Below are 24,604 nucleotides of genomic sequence, written 5' to 3'. Positions count from 1 at the left end.
ACCCATACAATGCATATGGCCCTTCAAGATGGAATTTATAGTGAACCCCTTTACTGTTATATAAAATCTGCATTTTGCCGGCTACCGTTTTGAGTTTTAAATTGTCATAGTACCAGGCATTGAGAATTGTTGCCTTCAAAGCGGCTGGCTCTTATCCTCTTACCTTTTAACACTTCTAAAAAATTGTAGGCCACCGAAATATTGCTTTAAAAAAGTTAAACTTTACTTTTCTTGTTGTAATAAACCTATGATGGTTTAATACATTGGTATAAAGAAAATTATAATAATTTCAAGTTGATAAGAAAAATCTTGAAAAACAACGGTAGAACATACAAAACTGTTGCATCTTGGTTAGGCCAAGCAATTAGCCCCATGTCGTGTCAAACACGACACTTTTTCATAATTATGTATAGTTACATACGGGTGTAGGCGTAAAGCAATTCAGTAAATCTATTTCTGCTTCTTTCTTACTTCCGAATCATTAGCCTAGGTGCTATAGTTAATATATATTATACAACGCACACCGAGAGCAAAAATTAACAATAGGACTTTTCTTAATCTCTTTATACCTATCTTTTATTGGCCTTCTAATAGAAAAACATTTCTAGAGGCTAAACTACAATGCTTTGCACTAAACTGTTCACAGGCACTTAATAAATTACGTTATATCTATTTCATACAGATAAGTAAGCTTTTGTAGCAAAAGTGGATCGAAAGACGAAACAAAGGCGGTTGACTAGCTTAACGCTTGTGTTAGAGTTGAAAATTTTCTTGTGTAAAAATTACTACACCTCCTTACGGCTAAGCCATACCATAAAGGTTTTCGTTGCTTAAGAACAAGTTTTTCTAGTTAATTAAAGTTAACTAGTGCAAATTTATTTCTTACAGTTTAAGAAATAATAAAAACTCAAGTAAACGCCCACTTGAGCTTAAGCAGAAGTTGAGAAAAGACGCCGTTGGGTAAACAGTAGAGATCTTAACATGGTCGCTACAGAGAATATTAAAGCAGCCCGCAATCGCGCAGGTTTCTCTTAATGATGGTGTCGGTGACTGCACAGAACACAAACTTTATGTTGTCGGTATCTGTAGCGCACGTGAACTGCGTGTAGACTTCCTTAGTGGAACTTTTACAGCACGACTCGAAAACTTCCTGGATGTAGCTACCGCAGGGCTCAAATTCCTGGGGGCCTGCATAAGTTGATAGGAAACAGTCGGTAAGATCACGCAAATAAAAAACCATCGTAGGCGGGGAAGCAGACGGTCAAGGGCACCTTCTCGATCTTCGCCTTAAACAGATCAACTTTGTTCAAAAATAGAATGATGGAGGTATTTTCAAACCACTTGTTATTGCAGATCGAGTCAAAAAGTTTTAAAGCTTCCTGCATCCTATTCTGTTACAACCGAAGAGCCAGTAAGGCAGACAGCAAGCACAGCAAAGACGACACCTGACCTGGCTCTCGTCTTCGAGCAGGACAGTGTCATACCCGCTGAGGGACACGCAAAAGATAATGGCTGTCACATTCTCGAAACAATGGATCCACTTCTTGCGTTCCGACCTTTGACCGCCGACATCAAACATCCTTAAAGCGCGGCATAACAACATAATAAAAGGATTGTCGATCCCTAAAAACCTGAAGTTGAGGGAGCGGTAAGTAAATCTCGTCTCCACGATGCCGGTGGTTTTCACACGTGAGCGCAAGATGTCCTGGACAGTAGGTAGGTAGTCCTCCTCAGAGATCCTGTCAATGTTCTCAAAGTAGCTAAGGCAACGTGGCCTCGCTCAGTACCGAAAAGAGAAAAAAAGCCGAAATTATATACTATTTTGCTGAGTCGTTTAACTGGTATTTCGACGAGCGTGAGAAGGCTGCTTGGATATCCGGATCGGCCCACAACGTTTTTATGGCTGAAGCCGCTGTAGAGAGTTACTTGGCTCTATAAAGGCAATAAAAGGCAACGAGGCACTACTTTCTTGATCAAGTACGAGATTATCCACCTGATCGCCCAACGATAAGAGTTTGTCCGAAAGTTCCTAACAAGCAAAAGTAAGCTCGAATAGACTAAAAAGTGAGCACTAAACAAGTTAACCTTAATTTCGGGCTTTAAAGTTATCACAAGCTCCGGTTCAAGCACTTTATTCTCAATAGCAAGTAAAATGCATTGCATTGATTGTGTTATATTACCTTTCATAAAACGTTAAACACTCAAAAATTGAAAATTACAAGATAAAATTAAAATAAATGGCAAATTACTGCGAACTACATCCTTGTAAGCTGCTCTTTCGCTCTCTGTGTAGCCATCCTCGTGGATAATTTTCATCTGCTTTACAATTGTGCTCTTCCCCGACTCACCAGCACCTTGTGTTAAAAACAGAAAGTAAATAATAAGTTTTCAAATAAAGTTAGTTTTGGTAAGTTTATATTATTTTATCAAAATAAGGTAGTAAGTGCTAAAAATACCAAGTAGTAGTAATTTGACTTCAGTCCTCTGTTTAATCCTTTCCTCTTTCAACATCTCATCAATCTTCCTATTTTTATCGCGCGCAGCAGGATCTATAGTAGATCCACCAGATAAGCAGTTACCCATGTTTATAAATGTTTTTAAACACTGAAGAGATTTTTTCAATTACGTGACCCTAAAAAATTTATTTGTAAGCGAGAGTCAAAAGAGGTTGAAAGTTTAAGTTTGTAAAGCCTTCAACTTTAAGTGACAAAAAAATATTCTACGAACCTTAAAATCGTAAAAAACCGCCAGGCAACAGGCCTCTACGCCAGTGTTTAGGTTCTGGAATTTTAATAAAGCTGAAACTTGAAATAAGGTATTACTCTGCTAATAAAGAAAGTTTTACTTCTTTATATGGTAAAAATATCGCTTAGTAAAGTGTGCAAAAGCCAATTGTCAGGCTTTTGTAACCACTGTAACGGGGCTACTAGTTGTGGGAGGTTTTTATAAATGTAATTCTATGCGGAAAAGCCCCCATAAATGGAGTTTACTATAAAACTTACCCCTTTTGATTTACTTGTTAACTTACTTGCTAAAAATATACTAAAGCAAAGAGGTATCGCCTAATGTTATAGATGTAATATTGAACTAACAAGATGACAAGTTTAACAATCATCCTAATAATGTTAGGCAAGCCAAATAGGATTAAAGATTGATTTAAACTTACACATATTCATCAAATGAATAAAATATATGTAAAGAAAATATATTTAAACAATATAAATAATCGAAACAGAGCGCAGAAAAACAATTAGTGCGCAGGAATATAACCACTCGACCAGATTAAAAGACTTGGAAGCACCTGCCGCTAGAGGGCTTGGCTAAGATCCCGTATTTAATGGTCATAATCTAATGTACTCCCCTTTAAAGAAGCAGGTTCAAAAAACAGGGGCAACAGAGCTGTACTACAAAAACTTTGAATAAAAAGAAATCATTAACTAAAAGGCTCTAGGAAGAAGCAGAATATAAAATACGATTTAAGAGCAGAAGTGAAACTAAATGCTAAACTTAAAACAGGACCAATAGCTACCAGTAAATAAAACTATAAGATGCTAAAATTAAGAGCATAACTCCCAACTACGCAAAAATTTTTATTATAAAGAAATGAGCTGATAGCAAAGTAGTCATAAACGCAAATTTTGTAAGCAAGTTTGCAAGCGCAACTTTTTAAGAATACACTTTCAAGGAAAATGCCGTTAAAAGATTTCTAAACGTTTAATTTGATAAATGGATATAAATCTTTGTGGGCGTCTCTAAATTTTACGAAATTTCTCAGAATACTCTGCGCGCTTAACCCCATAGCATTTTCTTGAACTTTGTACGCGCTTATGAAGGATTTAGTAATTTTCCTAATGGTCTTTGATATGTAGACTGTCTGATTAAAATTTCAAAGTTCCCTGTTAACCTAAACTGAAAATATTATAAATTTAGGTTTACTCGTTGCTGTACAGGTGTCATGAACTAGCACGCAACAAGATAAGAATGCGATATAATCTTGGGGTAACATGCTGTGTCCTTAAATGTGTACCGGAGTTCTGAACTTAGACTGGCAGGTACCTGAAGTGACCCTTTCGCCGTATTAGAACCTTAAATTCTGTTACTCCTTAGTATGACTTATGCCCTGTTTTAATTCTGGGTCTCTTTTTAAAGCTTTAGCCCTGAATTTTGTTCTTATACGCACTTATTTCATATATAATAATTTTTTGTTTATGTCGTTAGGCATTTTTTTTTTCCTCTTCATGAAAAATCTTATGACCTCAAGATTCATAACAACATAAGGCCCACACAATTTCTGAGTCAAGGTTGTTTTTATAAAGTTAAAAAAGGGGATAGAATTGACGTATTACTAATCGAAAAGTTGTAGGTTACAATCCTGCCGTTTATTTCTTGCGCTGATATCTTATTTCCTAGTTCTTGTAGCCCTTATTAGCTTTGTTCACATGCTCAAGTTTGTATCATTTTACTTTTACTAGACTTCCGGAAACTAAGCGAATTTTGCTATTTTCTTTAGTCTAAATCTTGTCTTGTGATTCAGTTAATATTTTAATTGATGTACCATATACACTTTGCTCTGGCCTAACAACTTCACAGCATTAACCATTACCTTTACGGTACTGTTTGTACTTAACAGAAATTGTTTATAATTTAATGGTCATTGTAAAAAGCAAAGTGAAAAATCTTATTAAAAGGTTACCGATTGGTGTAAACACCACGTGATATGTTATAATATATTTCAAGCGCTTTCCAGAAATTCTTGGATAACTAGGGTTACTAGGTATAAAAAGAAAGATTTTTTGCATTCCTGTATTAAAACGATGATATGGAATGATTTAGTACTTGCAGGTAATTAAAACAAATGATTACGAACAATTGGTAACTGGCCTTCATGGGTTAGCTGAACAAAAAACCCAGTACAAGAGGATACCGTCAAAATACGAAGTTTTTATTATACTAAAAAAAAAAAAAAAAGTATTTGTTCTTTTTTCATCTACCCCTTCTATGTGGTGACCCAAGGCAGAATTAAAAAATTTAATGTTCTTTAAGTTTATTATATACTAGCGGGATCAACTTTTTAAATGGTAATGCGTCGATTCAGCGAATAACTTAGGGAAAATACATATAATTTATGCTACAGAAGGCTGAAAAACCTTTGTATGTGTTTATTTTGAATGCTGTAACTGGAATCTTGTTAAATTAAATTATTTAATCCATGTGACACAGCGATGTTATGCACGAATCATTAAAATAAAATATCAGAATAATTATAATTAAAAGTCATACCAGCGCAAAAGGTAATTATTTCGGTGAAAAATCCTCAATAAGCTAGATATTAATACTTACTTGGAAACAACCACTTAATTTTATTTGTCATTTCGTTTAAGATCTCAAATATTTTTTCTCTACTTTATATAAACTGAAACGCCCTGTGTTCTTAAAAAGTAGTTAACGCCTCTTCAATGCTCCACCATTCCCATTCCTTTAAATGTTATAGTTTGCAGTATTTATTGATTAAACCTTGTATATGTTCTATTTTTTGTAAAAACAAGGAATGCTAGTTTTTAAAAAAGGTAGAGATACGTATGTAGCCGATATAGTTCTATAAAGACTAAAAGTGGAATAAACTAATAAATTAGGAGAATAGACGTATAAAGGTAATAGTTTCTATGTGGAAAGGAACTTAAAGAGAACCTTAGAACATAAGCGAGACGAAGACACTTTATTCTATAAACTTAACAAAACCGACCTGACAGTTCAATATTTATCTTATTTATTTATTGATATACTACATTCAATAGGCACCGCACATTATTACATTTTTATTCCCTTTACAAAACTAAGAAGAGGTGAAAAAGGAAACGTTCCTTCAAATTGCGTATTCCTCATACAGCACTTAAGCTGATTGGAATTTTAATGTTTATACTCTTTACGGTCGAGTGTCGTCCTTCGTTCTTTATCGTTCTATGTTTTATTCCGTTTATCTTGTTTTTATTGTTATTTTTAATAAAGTTATATCTGTAGTATGATACTTCCTTCAGGGTTACAATATCCCATCTTTTTTTCATAGAAGTAACGTTACTTTAAGAGGCCAATTCATAGGCAAATGATCGGCAAAGAATGGATAAGTAATAAAAGATAAAAATAAAGCTACTTATGACTTGCCTATATTGTTTCTAATTTAGTGATGTTAAAAGAAAAGTATAGTTAATAACGTACTATATATAAGAATTAATAAAAGGAAAAATTATAGTTTAAGTCGAGACTCACTTATAACCAGCTCTTGTATTATTCCTTTTTATTTCAGTGACTATTGTAGATGCTAGGTATCTTCAAACGCAGATTGTATAGGTGGGGCAAGGAGTCAAGGGCTCATCTGTGTAACTCATTTGAAGTTTCATGACTGTTATAAGAAGTCGATTATTAGCGGAGACACATCAGTGCTGAGCTCCTGTCACCCGGCTTAGGGTGGCGTTGTTCGTAGAAAACAACTGAAAACCACCATTGCGTGAGAGACTACTGGGTTTAAAACCTTTTAATAGACATCGACTTTCACTGCTGCCGAAACCCCCTTAGTAAACTTTATTATGTGGTTAGTGCTAAAAATCACATCATAACTATATATATTTTATGGAATCTATTGTATAGTTCTTAAAAATAAACCCGATGAAAGAAATATGGTGGACCCCTTTATAAAGGATTAGTTGGGAGAGGAACTATCTTAAATATTTAAGCAGTAAAAGGTTGGCTGGCCTTTGAAGCTTTTGTAAAAGTCTAGGGCGTATTCGCTAAAATCAAGCTTCCTCACTGTTTTTATTGTAAACTACCATATTTAGTTTATTTAATAATACATTTGCTAGGATCAAGAAGTTTCTATTTAACTTTTAGTTGAATATATTATATAAATTATGAAAATAAAGTTTTCAGTGTTTTAATAGTCAAGTAAGAAAATTAAATTTAGAATTCTAGATTTAAGGCCACAAGCTGGAGGCCCAACAAATAGTCCCCTGCAACTGCTAGCACAACACATCTATAAATAGCACTATCATCTAAATCGTGTCAATGCACTATTGCGTTTTTAGCCTTTTGCCGGGCGGAGTATGTCGTATAATTCTGCAACCGGCAGTATTTTAACAATATTTAGGTCATTATAGGGTGTGTTATAAAAGGTAAGCAATGTAACTCTATTAGCAAGATGTTTATATTGTTGTACACCTCTAGTTATATATTATTTTAAGGTTCTTTTATTTTTGAATACTGGCAACTCTAGGATACACCGATCACTGGAATGCTTAATAAAAGTTCTGTTGGGAAGTCTAAAATTATTAAAGCAGTTCCTCTGTCAACTGTAAAGGAGGATACTTTTGCTTTTGTTGTGGTGAGCCCAGTAAAACTCTAAAATTTAATATTTACGGTTTTACTTTAACATGGTTTTTGCTCTGCTCTAGAAAACTAGACACCAGTTTGAGACTTGCGCTTTATCACTTGCCTATAATTCTAGCCAAAAACTGCTTGCTGTTGGCTTTAAAACGGGAAAAATTTTAATTCTTGGAGGTTCATCTCCTTCACTTAATATTTTTTGCTCCTTATTTTGTTATTATTTTATATTAAGCAGATGTCGGAGTGGAGGTTACTTTGGTCTTACCAAAAACCTCGCCTGTATGGCTACTAAAATTTGCAGTTGGAAAAGTATATTTTTTCTGGATAATGCCCTGCCGACGATTATTTTTCAAAAAAACAATTGTTTTCTCTATATTATCTGTAGCCTTATCTACTCGCTTCAGATAAGAAAGTTGTCTACATATTCAGCATAGATTCCCAAGAACCAGAGATTGTCGGCTCACTGACTACTCTGCGGGAAGAGTATGCGTTTTGTACATGCCTGGAAGTTTGCTTGAGACGTGTTTGCTTTTTCAGGATCAGCACTATCCATGCCCCAGTGAACAGCTCCTGGATCTACTTGGGCACCCAAAAAGGCAACGTGCACCTCCTCAAAGTAGAGCTCTGCGCACTGTCGAGCCGTGTAATTCACTGGGATAAGTTGGTCGCTTGGTACTTTTAATTTTTTTCTCGTCTATTTTTAAATTATCCGTACTCTCTTTAGCACAAAGGAGCATCCCGGGCCTGTGGTTGTGGTTGAAGAGAATCCCGTAGACTTAACCAAGCTTTTAGTGGCGCACTCTTGTTAATTTATTGCTACTTTTATATAATAAAGAGATTTGAGTTAAGTTGTTTAGGTAACATTTCTTTATATAGTACCAAAAAAAATAAGTTATTGGGATGTTTTGGGTCCAGTTATATAAAGGTAATTTTAATCATTCCTATCATTTTGTATTAATATTTTTTTGGGGGGGGTTTAAGGAATAATAAAACTGTAAACAGTCCGTTTCATAACATTTCTTATTATTAAAATTTAGCAGTGAAGTAGGGGATATAATTTGAAGTCGACTTTGACATATTTATTATGTTTTCCCTTTTTTTTTTGTTTAGAAGCTCTACTTTTTTTATTTGTTAATCTATAATTAAATTTTCAGAAGTATTTATTATTCGGAGTCACAAGCTTTTTTATTTTATCAACAATTTAGCCCGTTACCAGTCTTTCATGGTATCACGACGGCACCAAGTTTTATTCCGCTCACAATATCGGCTTGAGAGTTCTCTGGTCCTCAACAAGATTTGATTTTCCCGTGTCCTTTAAGTTTGGTAGATTTCAAAAGGAGATATAAATCAACCTTATGGAGTTTTTTTTTAAAGTCCTTATTACAAAGGGAAAGAGGAAATGGTGACCGACGACTTGCAGATAGAGACAATTAACAAAATCACTTGCGTTGGGTTATTATTATTTTATTATATGCAACTTTCTTTCCGGTGATTTTTCTGCTTACAAATAAATACTATCTAAGAGATTGCGTTGTGTTTGATGGAGGACAACAGTCTGTTTCTGGAAAGTATAGCATTAACGTGAACGAGAACTCTTTACTTCTAGATGAACGCGTGGTGGATTTTGTGGCCTTTTCTGACAGAAACAGCAAAGGTTATAAGTAAGACCAAACGAAGGTAAAGCGCAGTAATAGTCCTTTTTTTCCACAGACGCGATATACGCGGAACACTTGGTGGTCTTGCACGAAACCTCTCTCGCTTTTTATACAGTCGAGGAGAAAAAGTACTGCGCGCTCCACTATTCGTTACACTTTCCTGATAGCTTTGTCTGACTCGCTACACAGTTTTTCCAAGCAAGCGCATCCATACTCATTTCGCATAAGCGAGAACACCGATCAGTTAACTTGCGTGCGTTACTACATGTGCACCGACAGAAACTTTTTTTCCTGTATAAAGTCCCTGGGAAGCATTCACAAAGTACATTTTGTTATTAAAGTTTAAAGTAAAGTGTAAACCCACTACAAACTTTATATAAGTAGTCAAAGCAAAAAAAGAGTTTTATAATGAGCGGCGGAAAGAAAGGAAAGAAAACTTCGGCGCGAGACTTTATTGTGGCGGGGTACGTTGGCTGCCTCGTGAGGATAAGCGGGTGGGAATAACAATCAAGAGCTATTAGTTATGCCGACGGGAAGATTGATTTCTGGAGCGGAGAGAGAGTTGTTCTTGCCCACCTGGCGACTTTCGATGTACTCTTTTCTCTTTACCTGCTTCGTCTTTATTCACATGGCATGCAAAAGCTGAGGAGTTATGTTAGTGGCATCTCCCCTTCGCTGGGAAGGCAAGTTCTACTTTCCGTGCATCTTCTTTACCACCTTTGAAGTGCTTTTGAAGCCCTCTAGAGCTCGACTGTTACCATATTTGCGCATTGGAACTCTGCATCCAATCAAGAGAACTTGTTGTGCAGTTCAAAAACAGATGTCTATTCGTATTTACTTTCAGCGAAACGCCCGCCGACGCCGCCTTGAACGTTGAATAACTGTTTCGCTTTTTTATAAATCTAATTCTTTTCTTTTCCAGCTCTTGAGCTTCTCGGTAGGAGCCTCTGAAGGCAGGGAGGGTCGCACTTTGCGCACATCTTCCTTACTAAGGCGTTCGAAGTCCGAGAGCAAAAAAGCACAGGAAGTTGCTCAGTCTCTTACCGCCGGTGTCCCTGAGAATATACTCTTCTTCAGCAACAATGCACGGGAGTAATGCGCCTTTCTTATTCGTGCGTAGTGTCCAGTTGTGGCCTTGGAAAAGTAATGTTAGGCGGGGGAGCGGAACTCGAGAAAACCACAAGCGCTGGAAATTCTCTACCAAAAAAGAAGCGATTTTCGAAACTTATAAAAAAGTTGAGGTACAGTTGAACAGTAATAATAGTGAATGCCTTTGACCTTCCACTCAGCATCGCTCCGAAGAAGGAAAGTTTGCCGCTGGATGAGGATGCACCTGCGCTTGCTGTCGGGACCTCGTATTGTCTCGCATCTTTCATCGTTATTATAATAAATATTGTAAGGAGCCGGTTTCCGAACAGCCACGTGTGCGAGCTGAAACTTTCTCGTATTGCTCTCCCGCTGGTTTTCGTCTTTCGACTATTCTTCTTTTTAGAGGTTCCTACTGACTGAAAACTGCGTCGCGGGTGCTGTACTTCTATAATAACCTTGCCAGGCCCTCCAGATCCATCAGAGTCGAATTCGTGTTTTGCTGTAAACACTCTGCTGAAAAGGTAGGCGGCTCGTAGCTTTGATATTACTTTGTCCGCTCTATAAATTCTCCGCATTGGCAGTATTGCGACCGCTACGGGAGGAGATTTATTTATAGTGGACTACGGGAATGGCGCTGTGTCTTTTAGCGGATCGATTAGCGACTCTGGTCTTTTCGAGGTGGTCGCCTTACCTCCACTCGCTTTCCCTTGGATAAAAACTGTGTAAATACCCAGGAAAAGGACCGTGATAAAATAGCACGTGACACAATCTCGTCGATCAAGTTCACGTACGGCCAGTTAAATGGGTCAGGTAATGCCGTCCATCCTTTCCTAGAGAAGAGCAGTGGATTGGTTTGATGGGCACACTTTTTGGCAGACACCTTTCTTTCCCCGCAACTTATTATCGGGACAACATCGGGCGCATTGCTCTTCTACTCGCTTCTTCTGCTCGTGCCGCCCACGCTCGGTTATAGGTTTATTTGTTCTTCGTGGCCAATCATATAAATGCCCTGGTCATGCGCTAGTTCAGTACAAGTACATGATTGAAGAGAAAATTGTGAATGTGGAGGTGACCAACCACGCCGGTGTTATAGTCATGTGCCCCTGTGGCACATGGTCCAGTAGCGTGCGTGAAGCTCTCGAAGAAGACAGTAAAGAACTGCTTCAAGAAGACGCCGCTGTCACTGTCACTGAAAAATACTTTTGCGAGGTACTTTTCTTTACGAGCTCCTGTCCCTACACACATGGTACTATGTGCGCTATTGCAGGAGTTCTGCTATCAATTGCTTGTGGTGACCTCGGAAAAGGCGGTGGTCGTGTGCAGTGCAGACCTCAAGACACTCGTCGCTACTAAAGGTTTAGCAAACGGTTTGATCTTCCGGTCACGCTGTGCTTATCTCGCAGGTCCAATAATTTCGCGGCTCCTCGCTACTCGCACCGAGCTGCCTTTTTTTTTAATAAAGGATGTACTTGCGTGGTTGCGGTCGACAATCTTGGGGACATATTTGTGCTTACCTTTCCCCACTTGGAGTGTATCTACTCCTTTCCCACTTCGGTTCCGCAGTATGAGTCCTTTCGTTGCTGGCCGTCTCTTTCCAAACAAACGCCGCTTAGTGATTTGCTGGGCTTTCTGTGCATCAGCCAGCAGGACGGACGGGTTGTCTACGTATCCAAAGAGCGCGCTTTTGAACGGGCTTCATTGGTTATTGGTGAGAACAGGTTATCTATATTAGCCTTTACAGCTTTGTTTGCTATACGATACTGACAGAAGGTGTGAATAGACTGGAACTGCCAAAATCACTGCCCGTTGCCTACAACGCCGATATTGCTCCCCCTGAAAAGCATTCAGGTGGGATTTTGGGCTCTTTTTTCAAAGAAAACGACGAAGCAAAGAGAAACGAGTTGTGTAAGAACGTTTTCCCTTTCTCCAATGCATTTGCCTTCAAAGCAAAATGCGCTCTTTTCATTAGTCAAACTCCCTGAGGAGCCTCCCGTGCTTGAGAGATTGGCGAAAAAAACGGAGCACAGGAAGGCGCCCATCATGAGAACTCCGCAGGCGCACGCGGAGGGGCTGGCGGCAACTTTGGGAAATACCTTTCAGGTACATGGCATGTCCACGTGGAGGATTTTGGTGAGAAGCTCGAGCTTTTTTTTTACAGGCGCTCGCTGAACGAGGAGATAAACTAGGCAGCATGGACGAGCAGTCCTCCCAAATGAAGCACAAGGCTGCTTCCATGCTGGAAAATGTAAGAGAGTACAACAGGAGAAAAGCTGCTAGAAAGTGGTATCAGCTTTAGCGCTCATGTTAGCTAGTTTATGGAAAGCTAATCCGTTGAAGATCGCTAAAATATACAAGAATTCGCCATGAACGGGTTACTTTCCCCCAATAAACTTTTTAAGTCTCACTAATTCTTTTTTCCCGCTGAGATAATATACGAAGGCGGTGGATTCCAAAGAGCATAGTTAACGGTGGAAGAGTGTGGTGCCATGCATCGCCCTGAAAAGTATCCAATTCACTTTCATCAAAACAACAAAGTTAAGCACACGAATGTTTGTACATGCCGAATATTTTGATTAAGTCACATCGTCGCCTGTAAAGTTTCTTCCTGTAGTTCTACTTTGCCTGTACCCTTTTTACTTTCATATGCACGTACGCATCGAAAATAATATTAACTGTTAAGATGAATACATATTAGACCCACAAACTTCTAAAAAAGAGTAAGCAGTGACCGACTAATATTGTGACCTCTTTCAAAAATATTCAGCCTAAAAAAAAAAGTAGGGCCCCCACTACTAGTTCTTAAGGCAAATTTATTTACAAAGTCAATTTATGGTGCCATTTTGAAGATTACGAAGGAAGACTTTCTAACAATGATTTTTGAAAAATTCTTAGTGTCTTCAACTTAGAATAAAAAAATGGTTAATGAAAATTTGGTGACGGGCGGTTAGTAATGGTGTCCAATAGTTTATGTGTAGTATAATAACCGATAAATGCTTATATAAAATTCAGTTTACAAACATGCTAGTGATATCAAAGATATTAAGTTTCGCTAAAGTAGAATGTTGCAATTGCTAACAATTACTGTCAAAGTAATGTTATCGATCTCGACACCTATAAAGTTTCTTTTTTCCGCAATAATAAAGTAGAATAGCGAACTCTGAGACAAACAAGCTATTATGGGGAATGTACCGGCAGGTTTTAAGAAACACAGTTTAGAAAGTAAAATGGCTATTCAAAAAAATAACCTACTAAAGGGGCACTTTAATGGCCACATATACAGTTCTTCCTTTCATTTTTTACCGGCCCTTTAGCACGAAAAAAAAAATTATAATAGTTTGAATACCAAAAGACACTGTCTCAGCTCTAAACGAAGTTTTTTAAATTGTAGCCATTAGCCGACATAACCACAAAATTAAGCTTTAAAAGTTTAAATACTGCGAAAGAAATTTTGTAGCTAAAACAGTTTTTTATTTAAAGAAATAATAATACTTTCCATATTCCTCTTAGTTTTTTCCATATTTACTCTTTGAAGCTCCACTTCTTGCGCCTTTTTTTGAAGGGTAATGCGAAGTAATTCGGTATAATAAAGACCAAATGTACCCTTCTAGAAGTATCTTCTAGCTTTTTCCCCTCTCTTTTGAGAGCACAATCAAACTCCCCATTGAGTACTTTTATAATTTCCCGTTGTTTATCAAAAGCGATCTTAGAAGGGTTGTTATATAAAAAACAAATTTCAATCAGTGCTGGCATATAAATTGCAAATAGTGTAAAAAACCTTTTTAAAATAAATTCCGTTTCTCATATTTTTTCTAACATTTTTATTACAAAATTTTTTGGCTTTTAAAGCATTTTTCTGAAAGTAATTCGAACTTAAAATAAGCAATAAAAGTTTTTAAAAAATTTAATAATCTATTACTTATATGTTTTTCATCTTACTCAAAGCAAAAAAAAATTAACAAAAAAATAAGACGATCGACCTTAGGTTTCGTCCTCATCAAAACTCAAAGTGATTACTAACTTCTTTTTTTTTTTTTTTAGCGAACGGTCAGGTAAATAGTTTTTAATTGCTAAAGTTCGTATAACAACAACAAGCCTTTATAATCCGCTACAATATGTAGCCCGTATTTTTTTTATACAAAAAAACACTACTAGGGTATGCTTACTTAAAAGTAATCCCTGCTAGCCCGTAGCGCTCCTAAGCCAATATTTCAAAAAGACCACGTGATATCGTCTCACGTGCACAGAAGGGTGCAACGTAATTCCCACCGACTTTAACTTACAAACCATATAGAAGATAAGTTATTATAATCTTTTATTAACCTATATTTGCAACATTGTATAAGTATATATTTATAATACAGATAAAAGGCTTAGATGATGGAGAGAAAGGAATCACATAAACCTCATAGAAAATCGAGTGGAGGGAAAAAGTTAAAAAAGAATCAACAAAAAAAATCGGAAATGGATAAAGAGGAAAGTAGAGAGAAGTGTAATAAGGAAAGAAATTTTAAGGTTAGGTTTAGCCATTTTTTAATCATATGAATTTGAGCCTAAATATTATACCTTTAGGCTTTTTCCATGTATTCAGCTGTAAGAGCTGGGAGAGCAGCTCGCAGAGCTCTTGATTTAGCAACCAAAAAACATCACTTACCCGTGCCCATTCGGTTTTTCTTAATTGAATGGAGTTTTTATACTTTTATCGATTTATTATTAGAACTGTTGCGACTCCTCCGCCTTATGTCATCGTCGTGGTGGGCCCCCCCAAAGTCGGAAAAACTACACTTATTAGATCTTTGATAAAACATTATACCAAACAAAAAGTAGTTAAGCCTATTGGTCCTATAACTATTATCTCTGGTGAGGCTTATTCCGTTCTTATTCTTGGAACTTTATATCTTAAACAGTATAAAAGTTTTTCAGTATTCTAATAATTACTTCCTAATGTAATGTTTTTTATTTATAATTATCCAATATTTTTAAAGCTAATTAATATATTATCACTATAGGCAAGAACAAAAAACTTACTTTTATGGAGTGTAACAACGATCTGAACTCTATGATTGATTTAGCCAAAGTGGCTGATTTAGTGCTTATGATAATAGACGCTAGTTTTGGTTTTGAAATGGTTCGCTATTATTGCGGTGGTTACTTCCTTTTACGTACGTTATTATTTCTAGGAAACTTTTGAATTTTTAAACATTTTGCAAGTTCACGGCTTTCCTAAGGTGATGGGCGTGCTTACTCATTTGGATTTATTTAAGCAAAATAAACGATTGAATAAAATTAAAAAAAGACTGAAGCATAGGTGATCCTTGACTTTCCGTATCATATACTTTAGACTTTTTGAAAATAACTTGAGTATTGTATATCGTGATTAATACCTAAAGGAAATCTGTTTAAAGCTTTTTTTAATGTAGATTTGAACTTTTTTAGTTTATCGGATGTTTTATTAAAACTTTAAACATTTATTTTTTAGATTTTGGACGGAAATTTATCAGGGAGCCAAACTTTTTTATCTTTCTGGGATGATTGGCGACGGGTTGGGCTTGAAAATTATATTCAGTCATCATGCAGCTTATAACTTTATCAAACTAACAGTTATCACCGAAGAGAAATTATGAATCTTTCGAGATTTATATCGGTGATGAAGTTCCGTCCTTTAGTTTGGAGAAGTACACACCCGTACGTTCTGGTAGACCGCGTTGAAGTAAGCATAGTCGCCGTCGTGGTCGTTGTTGCTAAATTTATTCTTGTGAGGATCTCACTGATCCCGAGCTGGTGAAAAGAAATCCAACCACTGCTCGGACAGTTTCCTTCTACGGATACTCTCGCGGCATCAGTTTTAAACCAAGCATAAAAGTAACTGCATTGCTTGGATGAATCGAAGTCCTCGTGCGTTTATTTGCAATTCATGAAGATCCATATCCCAGGAGTAGGCGACCTGCCCATGAAAGACGTGAGTTTCCTGCCCGATCCGTGTCCGCTCCCAGAGGAACAGAAAAAGGTCGCTTCGCACGTGGCACTTCAGGAACCGCTCTTCACTTTCTTGCTTTGCTGACGCAGCGGAAACTGCTGGAAAAAGAAACCCTCATATACGCGCCCATGTGCGACGTCGGGGAAACGCTTTATGATAAAGATGCCGTTTATGTCGAAATGGGACAAAACGTTCGGAAGCTGGACCTGTCTAGTGGCGAGAAAGACATATTAGGTACCTTCTTTTGCGCCTGCCAGTGCTTTATATGTAGAGGTTTTTCTTGGCAGTGGGAGAGGGCGTCGGCATAGTAAATCAGCTAGTGAAGGCAGCGGCGCCCATCGACGAGGCATGCAAGGCTAGCACAGTGAAGCTTTTTGCTGCTTCCAGCGGAATAAAGGGGAGCGCGGACGTTTTCGAGGGCGTCCGCAGCGATGCCTTGGGGACGGAAACAGAGCCCAACCCTCGCATAAGACGGAAGGTTGTCTTCTCAGATGTCGAATCGGAAAGCGACAGCGGGTTGCGGTGGAAAGAGCACATGGCCGACAAAGCAGAACAAGCTTTTCTCCAACCCCGCCCCCCTGACTTAATGGGCGCTGTTTACAACACGAATCACACCAGTGCGATTAATTCATTGGACGAGTCTGAGCCAGAGGACGACGACTTTTTCTCGAAAGAAAGACACGAGAAGGTGGGTGATCAGGAGATCGCCGTCACGGAGGACTCCAGCAAGATTCGCGAGACGGGGCTCCACTGGGATGAGGAAGACGTGCAGGTTGTTGTTTGGTTTTCCTCATTGTGTCTCTCTGTATACTGAGTTCTTTAATCAGAAACTCCTTAGAAACAAGTTTGTTACCGGAGAATGGGGGAGCGAAGACGCCGAGAAGCTTTTGATGGAAGACGAGGAAAGCGACGCCGATGGTGACTTCGAGGACCTCGAAATTGCGTCGTGTAGGTTTTTTGCACACCTTTCTGTAAGCTTCTTGGTTATACTAGTTTTTCTAGCTGAGCACAAAGCAGAGGAATCGCCACGTGACGGTTATTCTTTCTATATTATTTTCGTGCAGGCTTAAACATGATTATCAGTCGTTCAACAATCGGACCGGCTCCGCTATGAAGAAAAAGTTCTGAAGAAGGCTGAGTTTGACCGCATGTACGACAATAAAGACAACGACGGACTGTTTCAAGAGATGAAAGAAAGTTTTGCCAAGCAGGTAAGCTATTAAGAGACGTTGCTTACTTCTCTGTTTCGCTGCTCATGCGGTGCAGGCAAGAATCAACGAAAGCGAGTTCGAAAACGAGGCGGCGGAGCAGCGGATCCAGTACGAAGGCTTCCGACCGGGTCTTTATCTCCGGATCGTCGTCGAGAACGTTCCCTCGGAGTTCTGCCAGCATCTTGACCCTTCTTACCCAATTATTATCGGTTGCTTTTCCGGATTGGCTCTGCTCTGCTTTCCGACCCATTTCGTTATTAAGGAGGGCTGCTCAGCAACGAAGAAAACATCGGGTTTGTCCACGTGCGAATCAAAAAACACCGCTGGTTTCCCCGTATCCTGAAAAACAACGATCCACTGATCATTTCGCTGGGCTGGAGGAGGTTCCAGACGGCCATGCAGTATTCCATGCAAGACCACAACATGCGCAACAGACTGCTCAAGTCCTTAAGTTATCCTTTAGCTTCTGTTGCAATGTCTATTATCCCATTGGCTAGATATACTCCAAAACACATGCACTGTCGAGCTACCTTCTACGGGCCGCTGGTAACGCCCAACACGGGCTTTCTTGGAGTTCAGACTGTCGATAGGACACCAGGCTTTCGAATAGCCGCCACTGGAGTTGTCCTCGAGCAGGATGCGTGTTTTAAAGTAGTTAAAAAGCTGAAATTGACTGGCGTTCCGCACAAAGTTTTTACCAACACCGCCTTTATCAAAGGTCTACTCTTATGTCCTACTGTCTTCAAAGTTAATGATTCTTTTCACGAAGACATGTTTACATCGGATTTGGAAGTCTCGAAATTCATTGGCGCCAGCATCCGAACAGTCTCTGGCATCCGCGGGACCATTAAAAAGACTCTCTCGGTAAGCTAACCTTTGCCCGCCGCGTTCGCCCTTCCCCCTTACGGCGGTGCAAGGCTCCACTAGGAAGTTTCCGCGCGACATTTGAGGACAAAATCAAACTTAGCGACATTGTTTTCCTGCGGGCGTGGTACCCAGTGGAGCCCCTCCGCTACTACAATCCGGTGACCTCACTGTTGCAGGCAGACAAAGGCAGCTGGACGGTATGTTTATAGCAACTTTCACGAGTTCCCTCCCTCTTCTCTACTCTTTTCGGTCTCTCCAGGGAATGAAAACCGTTGGGCAGTTGCGCTTCGAGAGGAACTTAAAGGCCAGATGCAAAGCAGACTCGCACTACAAGGCGCGGTTTTTTATTGGCGCCTTTTTTTTACTCATGGCAACTTTATACACGCGCAGTTGATAAAAAGAGAACCCGTTCAGTTTAGCAAGCTGACTATTCCCAAGTCGCTCCAAGCTGAACTGCCGTATAAATCAAAGCCGAAACTACTTATAAAAAAGGTAATTTTTGCTCTGAAGTTCGCGTGCATTGTAGCTTAGTGCATTTTTAGAGCGAAAAAACTGTTAGAAAACAAAAAGCGAAAAAGAAAATATTCAAAATAATGAGTAAAGAAGAAAAGCAGATTAACGTACTTCTGCAGCAGCTGAACACGATAAAGAACCTCAAACTCACCACTAAGCTGAAAAAAAAGCGTAAGTTTTTTGCAAGCCTTCGAGCAACTGAGCTTATGCCGCCTGCAGAAGAGGCCGACCAACGAAGAGCAAAGGAACTTGAGAAGGACGAGGCAAAGGCGCTTAAGCGGCAAAAGGCTTGGAAAAAACAAATAAACAGGAAGAGATCCAAGAGAGAGGGAGTCGCCCGCCGGAAGTCTGCGTCAGCAAGCTGATTTAGCACCGCACTTTCGGCGATGCAAGCAAATTTTATAGGTGACTCGAATTTTATTATGTATTGTCGTCGCTTTACAAGTAGAAGCTATTATTTGCAGTACCTGTCAGCCTTAATTTTTGAACGGCGCTCCTAAAAAACAATCTTAATAATAAAGAGAGCCTTCTATAAAGTTCACTCACTAAAAGTTCTTCGTTAAGCCTTCCTTCTTTCGCTGCTATCTTTAACGCCTTTTTCCCTTCCTTGGAAACCATCGGAGTAGCGCCTTTTCCCTGGTAGCTTTGGTATTTCTTACTGTCGAATAGTTCACGTGAGAGTCACCGCTCAAGACGGAGCAGCCACCAGCAAACCTCGTGTTGAGCTCCAAAACCCCCACGTCTTCTTCGTGATGGGTAACCCTCGCCTTGGCAACCATCAGTGGCGGCTGGTCCGTCCACACTTTAAAACGGACGGAGTCGTCGTCGAGCAGCCCAGTGAGGTTCACAGTTGGATCATCGTCGGAAGGCTCACCACTAGACAGTTAAGCTGCTTGGAACATTTACTTTAAAAGTCGCATTAATAATTCTTACTCCATACTTTTTGCGGACTTTGAAGTTAAAACTCCGTTTCCTATTTAAAGTGTACAACGGAATAATATGTGAAGGTTCAAACTTTAATGTAGGCAGTAAAAAACCTTTAGAACAGAGAAATTTATTAGTAGCACTTTTAAACGAAAAAGTTTTGTCCTGATGCATAAAATATTAGCAGTAGTAATAACTTTTTCAAATTTAATTAAATGTAGTAGTTCGCAATAAGAAATTATCTTGAACTAATATTTTTTACAAGTTCACTACAAGAAAAGGGGCTTTTCAAATCTTTGAAAAACATGAAATAAGATCCAACGAGCTTCTACTCAGATATTTTTTTGGAAAATTACAATAAAAAGTTATTAAAAAAAAGTAAACAACTGTAGAGTTTAAGCATTTTGCAGTATAAAAGTTGCAATTAAAAAAAAAAAAAGATTAAGGGGGCCTGCGCGCAACCAGAGTTTAAAATAACTTACTGGGTTACACTGAACGATCCACTGCTCCAAAGCCCCGATGGCCTCCGCATAACCGCAAAGAGATCCGGAGATGTTCATTCCCACGTACCGATTATATCCGGATTTAAAGGCGTATTGTCCATCGCCTTAAAATAGAATAATTCTCAAAATGCATTTGTTCATATAAACTAATAAAGCAAGAAAGGAAATAACAAAAAAATCCAAAAGTATGTACACTATATAATTTTTATCAAGAAATTAATTTAAGTAAAAAACAAAAATAAGGGAAATAGTTGAAGACTATAAAAAACTAATTTAGTACTTGCCGGCACGATTAAAAACATCTCTGCAGGCTCTGGGCCTTCAGTGTCTTCTATTTTTTAAATAAAATTTAGGTTAAATTATATACGATTCTCTAAAGTGTACAAAAACCTGCACTATAAATTCGACCAGTAGTTAAAGTAGCATCGGGCTATTTTCAAAAAGTAAATTTAATAAAAAAATTATAATAATAATAGTAGTAATAAAAAATAATGAACCTCTGCATATATATACCTTCCGTCAATCAGGTTTTGGATGAATACTACGCCACTAAATCTTTCAACAGAGTCGACAAGATACCACTTTCCTAAAAGTTGTTTGTGGGGTTGACTAAAATAATATATGTATATTTTTTAAAATATGATACCATGCTTTACTTCCACCTCTTCGAAGGTCTCTTCGGCTTCGAGACGGGAACGTTTCCCTTTTTTGATCTTCCTTATAACAAATAACACAAAAAATATTATATGTTAAACTTATAACTTTAATAGATAGTTCAAGTACGAATTCAACAGTATATACTTCTTACTTAATTCTCTTTTGACCCTTAAATCGGAGAGCTGAGGCTTTGACTTGGGTATATTCCATAAAATAAGTAAAAAGAGAAGTAATTAAAAAGGCTCGGTTCCCGTCTTAAAACTTATTCTAAGCACGTAGCACTGCCACGTGTCATTGAGTTTCGTTTGACTTTTACTGTTAATTACATTTGTCTTGCTTCCTTTATGCTTTTGCTTGTATATCTTGCAATGAGTAAAGTATATCTTCACTGCAACTTGTTTAAGATCTGTATACAACTTGAGTTTTTTTTGTATATTTAAAGGCATGTCCAATGAAGTTCCCTCCTATGTAGCTTTAGGGTATAACTTACTGTTAGGAATATATGTTCGTTTAGTATAAATTTTTTATGTTCCATCCTTCTTGCTATTATACTGCAGTTTAAATATTTTTATTTTTTATTATATCTTAAAGGTCTCTTTCTGTTATACTTGAAGTTGCTGAACAAGTAGTCGGCCTTCCAGTTCTACCAAGATTATTTCTAGCCATATTATTTTTAACCCTTTTTTTTACTTAGGAACAATTTATAAGTCCAGATATAAAAAGTTTAGAAGTTTTGTGGCCTAAATATGAATTAGCTAAAAGGGTAACAGAACTGTATGAAGAGTTATACAAAGTACTCTGCAATTATTTAATTTTCTGTTTATTAGCCTGCCCACTATTTAGTTATTATCTACACTTTGATTTCTTTGTAATAAGCCCACTTTTCTCTTCTCTATCTTTTTTTAATTTTTAAATAGATCCAAGAGCGTATTCAACAGCAGAAGCTCAGTTTGCGTTCTTCACCAATTCATATCCACTCAACAAGTTCGTCACTTCCAAAAAGAAAAGTTTAACACAGAAACTCCTTTTATATATATAACAATCATAAGAACTTTAAAGAATATATTTCTTTTTTGTTAGTTTTTATTATTAGCTCATAGCTACTGTAAGTTTATATTTTGAAAAAAGAATTGTTAAACAGCTTCGTATACATAATACCTTCCAAAGCATATATTCCATCGGGATTATATTTTTCTGTCGTAATTAAAACTACCCATATTTTGGATTATTTACATATACAAATAATTATTTAAAATATATAATAAAAGGGATGTTATTTTTTATTTTTTATTTTTAATTATACTTTTAACTAATTTCTCTTGACGAAAAGGCGATTTGCATCAAAAAATCGTTGATTTTTCAGGGCTTTTAAATTTTGTTATAAAGCATCTTCAATCTTTTCAACTGCAGTTGCAAAATCCTTACCGAGGTCCCGGCATCGATGTACATCCCGATTATCACAAGTATATATTTTTCCGATTTTTATGTTTCATTATAAGTTTGTTTAATTTTTATGTGGAATATTTTTGAAAGATCTTATATTTATAAAATTTAAGTTTTTTATTTTTTTTGCATATATATTTGGTTTTATTCGTAATTTATGTAATTTATAGAAGCATAATAATCTCAATTTGTTATTTGCCCATTTCCTAGTAAATTAGTTACTTTTATTGCTCTTTTATTAATGCTTACTTTACTAATATTTTAAATTTTCTAGCATTGGAATTTTTAATTATCTTATTTTTTTTTTATGTTTTAGAGATGTTCTTAGTTTGTTCGAGAATTTACAGTTAATTTCCGATTACTTGAATAAAGAAAATCTAGCAATAAATTATCTTCGTCAGCCCGGACTTATTAAGCAGACTTTGGTTTCTTTACTATTATGATTATTTGTATCATGTTTTAATTTTTACTGGAAAATTTAATATAAATTTTAGAAAAGTTATAAATTTCACTTAATTTATAATTAAATATGTAATTTTTTTCTTATAAAACTACATTATATTTTTATCTGAAAAAAATCGTTGGATGTTTGTATACTTAATCATTCATAAACGAGTATTATTTATATATTAGAGATTTATATAAATATAAAAGTTGTTAATTAACTTAACTACTAAATGTTTTATTGACTTACTAGTTTTTTATTTTTACTTAATCATTCTTTTGTTTAAGTCCTGAATTTATTTTTGTTTTAATCATTTAATTTATATAATATTTTTTATTCCTAATAACAAAATATATTGGAATATTTTTATTTTATTTTTATAATTCTTTAGTTTACTGATATTGAATTACTATATTAACTATAAATATATATGACTTTTTAATTATTACATTTATAAATAATAATAAAAGGAATATATTTTTTAAAAACAATCTTCTATTAAATTATATATGTAGAAAAATAATTTATTTGAATTTTAAATTTAATTAAACCCTGGCATACTTGTGCTCTACTTTTTTTTCAAACTCTATTTTAGGAGCAGTTGCTATATAAAGTGACCTCCTTACTTGCTATTCTTCGCCGAAATTATGAATCTATTTGTAACTATTACACTTTTCTTGGAGATTCTGCTATTAATTAGTTTTTTATTTTTTTAAAAAAATAAAGTTAATATATTAATTTACTGTTTCATATTATTGTCCAATTTTTTTAGTTATCAGTTTTACGCCTTTAACTTCTTAAACAAATAGCGGATCTATATAATCTAATTTTTGAATTTTTAATAGATTGGTTTGCCTAGGTGACTTCTCTGTTCTTAACTAAAAGAACCTCACACACCAAGCGAGGTCGGATAGATTTATAAGACTTGCAGTTTATATCTCCAAATTGTTTTGTAAAGCTCGAAGTTCTCGATTAACGGTATTGCAAGATTTTTAAGTTCTTTCGTCACCCTATCTGTCTCTTTATGTATTGCCTCTTAAGAATAAGTACTTCAACATAAAAATAGTTTCAGGGAGGGTTGCGTACTTACGAAAATGACTTCGGGTCTGCGAAAAAAAGTAGCGTAGCTCAATCAAATTTGAAAAACATGCAGGATAGGAGAAGGGGTGCATAGCATACAGAATTATTCTCAAGGCCCCAATCAATAATTCTTCAAACTAATCAGTTTCAGGGAGGGCTAGCAACGGTCACGTAATAAATCATAAAAGGTTGTGCTAAGTACGACCAGGTATATTTCTTGAAATAGCCATATTCACTAAAGTCGGCGAAACTGGAAATTATAAGCGTATAGATTACATAGGAGCTGCTTTTGCACTTCTTCCTTTTAGCCCACGGTTTTAATATTTTGCCAGTTAGATAAACTCTGCTGTTTCACGACTAATGTTTAAAGAATAGAACTCCGTTAGCAAAGGCTATAAAAGCCTCACTTAACAACTTTTTCAAGTTTATACAACCAAGTCCCTATACGAAATTTTCTAATATAAAGTATTTATAAAGCCGCTGCATCTAAGTTATTTCGTATGCTAGTTACATCTATACTTGTAGCTCAAAATATTTCATTTGTGGCGTGTTTTTACTTATAAAAATGGCTACACCTTCAGCAACAATATTATAACGGTTTTTCCAAAAGTCCTTAGTTTGGGAAGCAAAATCTATTACTCTTCAGATATTTCAGAGATCAGAACAAGATAAACATCCATTCCTTCAGTTTGTGGTCTCAAAGTACCAATTTTTTGAAATAAGACGTCTGATAGTTTAGCAACTTGGCTGTCAAGAGCTTTGGTTATATTTAATAAATTGTTGATTAATAGACTTTTTTTTGTACCTTTGTTTAAAATCTCCTAAGCTAGGTTTTGTCCTTAAGTCCCGAAAGACCTGTCGGCTTCAAT

At 36.7% G+C, this 24,604-nt stretch overlaps 5 protein-coding genes and 2 long non-coding RNA genes across 12 annotated transcripts; 3 read left to right on the top strand and 4 right to left on the bottom strand.

Annotated features, from left to right (window-relative positions):
- Window positions 1-924: 924 nt before the first annotated feature.
- On the bottom strand, window positions 925-2,779 carry LOC135144396 (guanine nucleotide-binding protein G(i) subunit alpha-2-like). The gene is made up of 10 exons (XM_064076437.1): window positions 2,728-2,779; window positions 2,457-2,632; window positions 2,250-2,354; window positions 2,086-2,180; window positions 1,966-2,029; window positions 1,819-1,912; window positions 1,632-1,760; window positions 1,451-1,580; window positions 1,238-1,391; window positions 925-1,188 (listed from the first exon to the last, which is right to left on the bottom strand). Exons 2-10 carry the CDS (start codon window positions 2,581-2,583, stop codon window positions 1,001-1,003), a joined length of 1,086 nt encoding a protein of 361 aa, XP_063932507.1. The 5' UTR covers window positions 2,584-2,632; window positions 2,728-2,779; the 3' UTR covers window positions 925-1,000.
- A 4,303-nt stretch (window positions 2,780-7,082) lies between these two features.
- On the top strand, window positions 7,083-12,560 carry LOC135144395 (syntaxin-binding protein 5-like). 2 transcript variants are annotated; one of them, XM_064076436.1, is made up of 32 exons: window positions 7,083-7,163; window positions 7,233-7,381; window positions 7,443-7,548; window positions 7,610-7,683; window positions 7,760-7,857; window positions 7,912-8,046; window positions 8,099-8,178; window positions 8,232-8,299; window positions 8,580-8,697; window positions 8,763-8,826; window positions 8,898-9,028; window positions 9,085-9,157; window positions 9,219-9,351; window positions 9,414-9,493; window positions 9,551-9,620; window positions 9,672-9,712; window positions 9,766-9,901; window positions 9,952-10,078; window positions 10,150-10,270; window positions 10,319-10,373; window positions 10,430-10,523; window positions 10,582-10,639; window positions 10,700-10,796; window positions 10,853-10,928; window positions 10,995-11,084; window positions 11,143-11,327; window positions 11,386-11,521; window positions 11,581-11,680; window positions 11,732-11,836; window positions 11,899-12,023; window positions 12,088-12,218; window positions 12,277-12,560. In XM_064076436.1, exons 2-32 carry the CDS (start codon window positions 7,283-7,285, stop codon window positions 12,412-12,414), a joined length of 3,144 nt encoding a protein of 1,047 aa, XP_063932506.1. In that variant the 5' UTR covers window positions 7,083-7,163; window positions 7,233-7,282; the 3' UTR covers window positions 12,415-12,560. The 2 variants fall into 2 exon arrangements, with proteins under 2 accessions (XP_063932506.1, XP_063932505.1); XM_064076435.1 differs by having other exon boundaries at window positions 7,233-7,372; window positions 8,580-8,692; window positions 8,749-8,826; window positions 12,277-12,559.
- A 1,054-nt stretch (window positions 12,561-13,614) lies between these two features.
- LOC135144405 (uncharacterized) lies at window positions 13,615-13,968 on the bottom strand. Its single transcript, XR_010283123.1, has 3 exons — window positions 13,894-13,968; window positions 13,719-13,820; window positions 13,615-13,665 (listed from the first exon to the last, which is right to left on the bottom strand). It is a non-coding gene; the product is annotated as an uncharacterized LOC135144405 (long non-coding RNA).
- A 533-nt stretch (window positions 13,969-14,501) lies between these two features.
- On the top strand, window positions 14,502-19,210 carry LOC135144419 (ribosome biogenesis protein BMS1 homolog). 3 transcript variants are annotated; one of them, XM_064076462.1, is made up of 24 exons: window positions 14,502-14,630; window positions 14,688-14,782; window positions 14,833-14,975; window positions 15,125-15,243; window positions 15,296-15,423; window positions 15,595-15,657; window positions 15,717-15,825; window positions 15,876-15,977; window positions 16,036-16,122; window positions 16,182-16,326; window positions 16,380-16,864; window positions 16,920-17,040; window positions 17,095-17,127; window positions 17,176-17,303; window positions 17,359-17,512; window positions 17,566-17,746; window positions 17,801-18,021; window positions 18,073-18,167; window positions 18,221-18,367; window positions 18,430-18,504; window positions 18,561-18,662; window positions 18,713-18,854; window positions 18,903-19,088; window positions 19,148-19,210. In XM_064076462.1, exons 1-23 carry the CDS (start codon window positions 14,580-14,582, stop codon window positions 19,046-19,048), a joined length of 3,072 nt encoding a protein of 1,023 aa, XP_063932532.1. In that variant the 5' UTR covers window positions 14,502-14,579; the 3' UTR covers window positions 19,049-19,088; window positions 19,148-19,210. The 3 variants fall into 3 exon arrangements, with proteins under 3 accessions (XP_063932532.1, XP_063932533.1, XP_063932531.1); XM_064076463.1 differs by having other exon boundaries at window positions 18,906-19,200; XM_064076461.1 differs by having other exon boundaries at window positions 18,903-19,200.
- On the bottom strand, window positions 16,843-17,405 carry LOC135144422 (uncharacterized). The gene is made up of 3 exons (XR_010283127.1): window positions 17,330-17,405; window positions 16,946-17,267; window positions 16,843-16,895 (listed from the first exon to the last, which is right to left on the bottom strand). It is a non-coding gene; the product is annotated as an uncharacterized LOC135144422 (long non-coding RNA).
- Window positions 19,082-20,967, bottom strand: LOC135144421 (protein FRG1-like). Its single transcript, XM_064076464.1, has 11 exons — window positions 20,919-20,967; window positions 20,757-20,827; window positions 20,608-20,696; window positions 20,501-20,540; window positions 20,391-20,441; window positions 20,090-20,214; window positions 19,721-19,772; window positions 19,617-19,656; window positions 19,398-19,559; window positions 19,230-19,341; window positions 19,082-19,179 (listed from the first exon to the last, which is right to left on the bottom strand). Exons 5-11 carry the CDS (start codon window positions 20,410-20,412, stop codon window positions 19,138-19,140), a joined length of 555 nt encoding a protein of 184 aa, XP_063932534.1. The 5' UTR covers window positions 20,413-20,441; window positions 20,501-20,540; window positions 20,608-20,696; window positions 20,757-20,827; window positions 20,919-20,967; the 3' UTR covers window positions 19,082-19,137.
- Window positions 20,968-21,109: 142 nt separating this feature from the next.
- Window positions 21,110-23,375, top strand: LOC135144431 (uncharacterized). Of its 3 annotated transcripts, XM_064076475.1 has the most exons (8): window positions 21,110-21,144; window positions 21,210-21,246; window positions 21,359-21,407; window positions 21,462-21,560; window positions 21,685-21,751; window positions 22,098-22,230; window positions 22,527-22,635; window positions 23,251-23,375. In XM_064076475.1, exons 2-8 carry the CDS (start codon window positions 21,212-21,214, stop codon window positions 23,353-23,355), a joined length of 597 nt encoding a protein of 198 aa, XP_063932545.1. In that variant the 5' UTR covers window positions 21,110-21,144; window positions 21,210-21,211; the 3' UTR covers window positions 23,356-23,375. The 3 variants fall into 3 exon arrangements, with proteins under 3 accessions (XP_063932545.1, XP_063932544.1, XP_063932547.1); XM_064076474.1 differs by having other exon boundaries at window positions 21,136-21,246; XM_064076477.1 differs by lacking the exon at window positions 21,110-21,144 and having other exon boundaries at window positions 21,238-21,271.
- Window positions 23,376-24,604: the final 1,229 nt, after the last annotated feature.

The sequence above is a fragment of the Zophobas morio genome, unplaced genomic scaffold, assembly GCF_036711695.1.
Source record: "Zophobas morio isolate AGI-343-1 ecotype UQ-CSIRO unplaced genomic scaffold, CSIRO_AGI_Zmor_V1 ptg000099l, whole genome shotgun sequence".
Lineage (NCBI taxonomy): Eukaryota > Metazoa > Arthropoda > Insecta > Coleoptera > Tenebrionidae > Zophobas > Zophobas morio.
The sequence above is the reverse complement of the archived record's forward strand: the minus strand, read 5'-3'. Positions and strand labels throughout refer to the sequence as shown.

Coding starts and splice junctions, on each gene's coding strand:
- LOC135144396 (XM_064076437.1), bottom strand. CDS start 2,583: ATGGGTAACTGCTTATCTGGTGGATCTACTATAGATCCTGCTGCGCGC. Junction 2,030..2,085: donor CTTTAAAGCCCGAAATTAAG/GTTAACTTGTTT, acceptor TTTGCTTGTTAG/GAACTTTCGGACAAACTCTT. Junction 1,189..1,237: donor CTGCTTCCCCGCCTACGATG/GTTTTTTATTTG, acceptor CAACTTATGCAG/GCCCCCAGGAATTTGAGCCC.
- LOC135144395 (XM_064076436.1), top strand. CDS start 7,283: ATGCTTAATAAAAGTTCTGTTGGGAAGTCTAAAATTATTAAAGCAGTT. Junction 9,158..9,218: donor TATACAGTCGAGGAGAAAAA/GTACTGCGCGCT, acceptor CTCGCTACACAG/TTTTTCCAAGCAAGCGCATC. Junction 12,024..12,087: donor AGCAAAGAGAAACGAGTTGT/GTAAGAACGTTT, acceptor TCTTTTCATTAG/TCAAACTCCCTGAGGAGCCT.
- LOC135144419 (XM_064076462.1), top strand. CDS start 14,580: ATGGATAAAGAGGAAAGTAGAGAGAAGTGTAATAAGGAAAGAAATTTT. Junction 16,327..16,379: donor TGGCGAGAAAGACATATTAG/GTACCTTCTTTT, acceptor TTTTCTTGGCAG/TGGGAGAGGGCGTCGGCATA. Junction 18,505..18,560: donor AAGCAGACTCGCACTACAAG/GCGCGGTTTTTT, acceptor ATACACGCGCAG/TTGATAAAAAGAGAACCCGT.
- LOC135144421 (XM_064076464.1), bottom strand. CDS start 20,412: ATGTTTTTAATCGTGCCGGCAA. Junction 20,215..20,390: donor GTTTTTAATCGTGCCGGCAA/GTACTAAATTAG, acceptor TTCTATTTTAAG/GCGATGGACAATACGCCTTT. Junction 19,342..19,397: donor GTTTTGGAGCTCAACACGAG/GTTTGCTGGTGG, acceptor ACTATTCGACAG/TAAGAAATACCAAAGCTACC.
- LOC135144431 (XM_064076475.1), top strand. CDS start 21,212: ATGTCCAATGAAGTTCCCTCCTATGTAGCTTTAGG. Junction 21,247..21,358: donor CCCTCCTATGTAGCTTTAGG/GTATAACTTACT, acceptor TATATCTTAAAG/GTCTCTTTCTGTTATACTTG. Junction 22,231..22,526: donor GTACATCCCGATTATCACAA/GTATATATTTTT, acceptor TTTATGTTTTAG/AGATGTTCTTAGTTTGTTCG.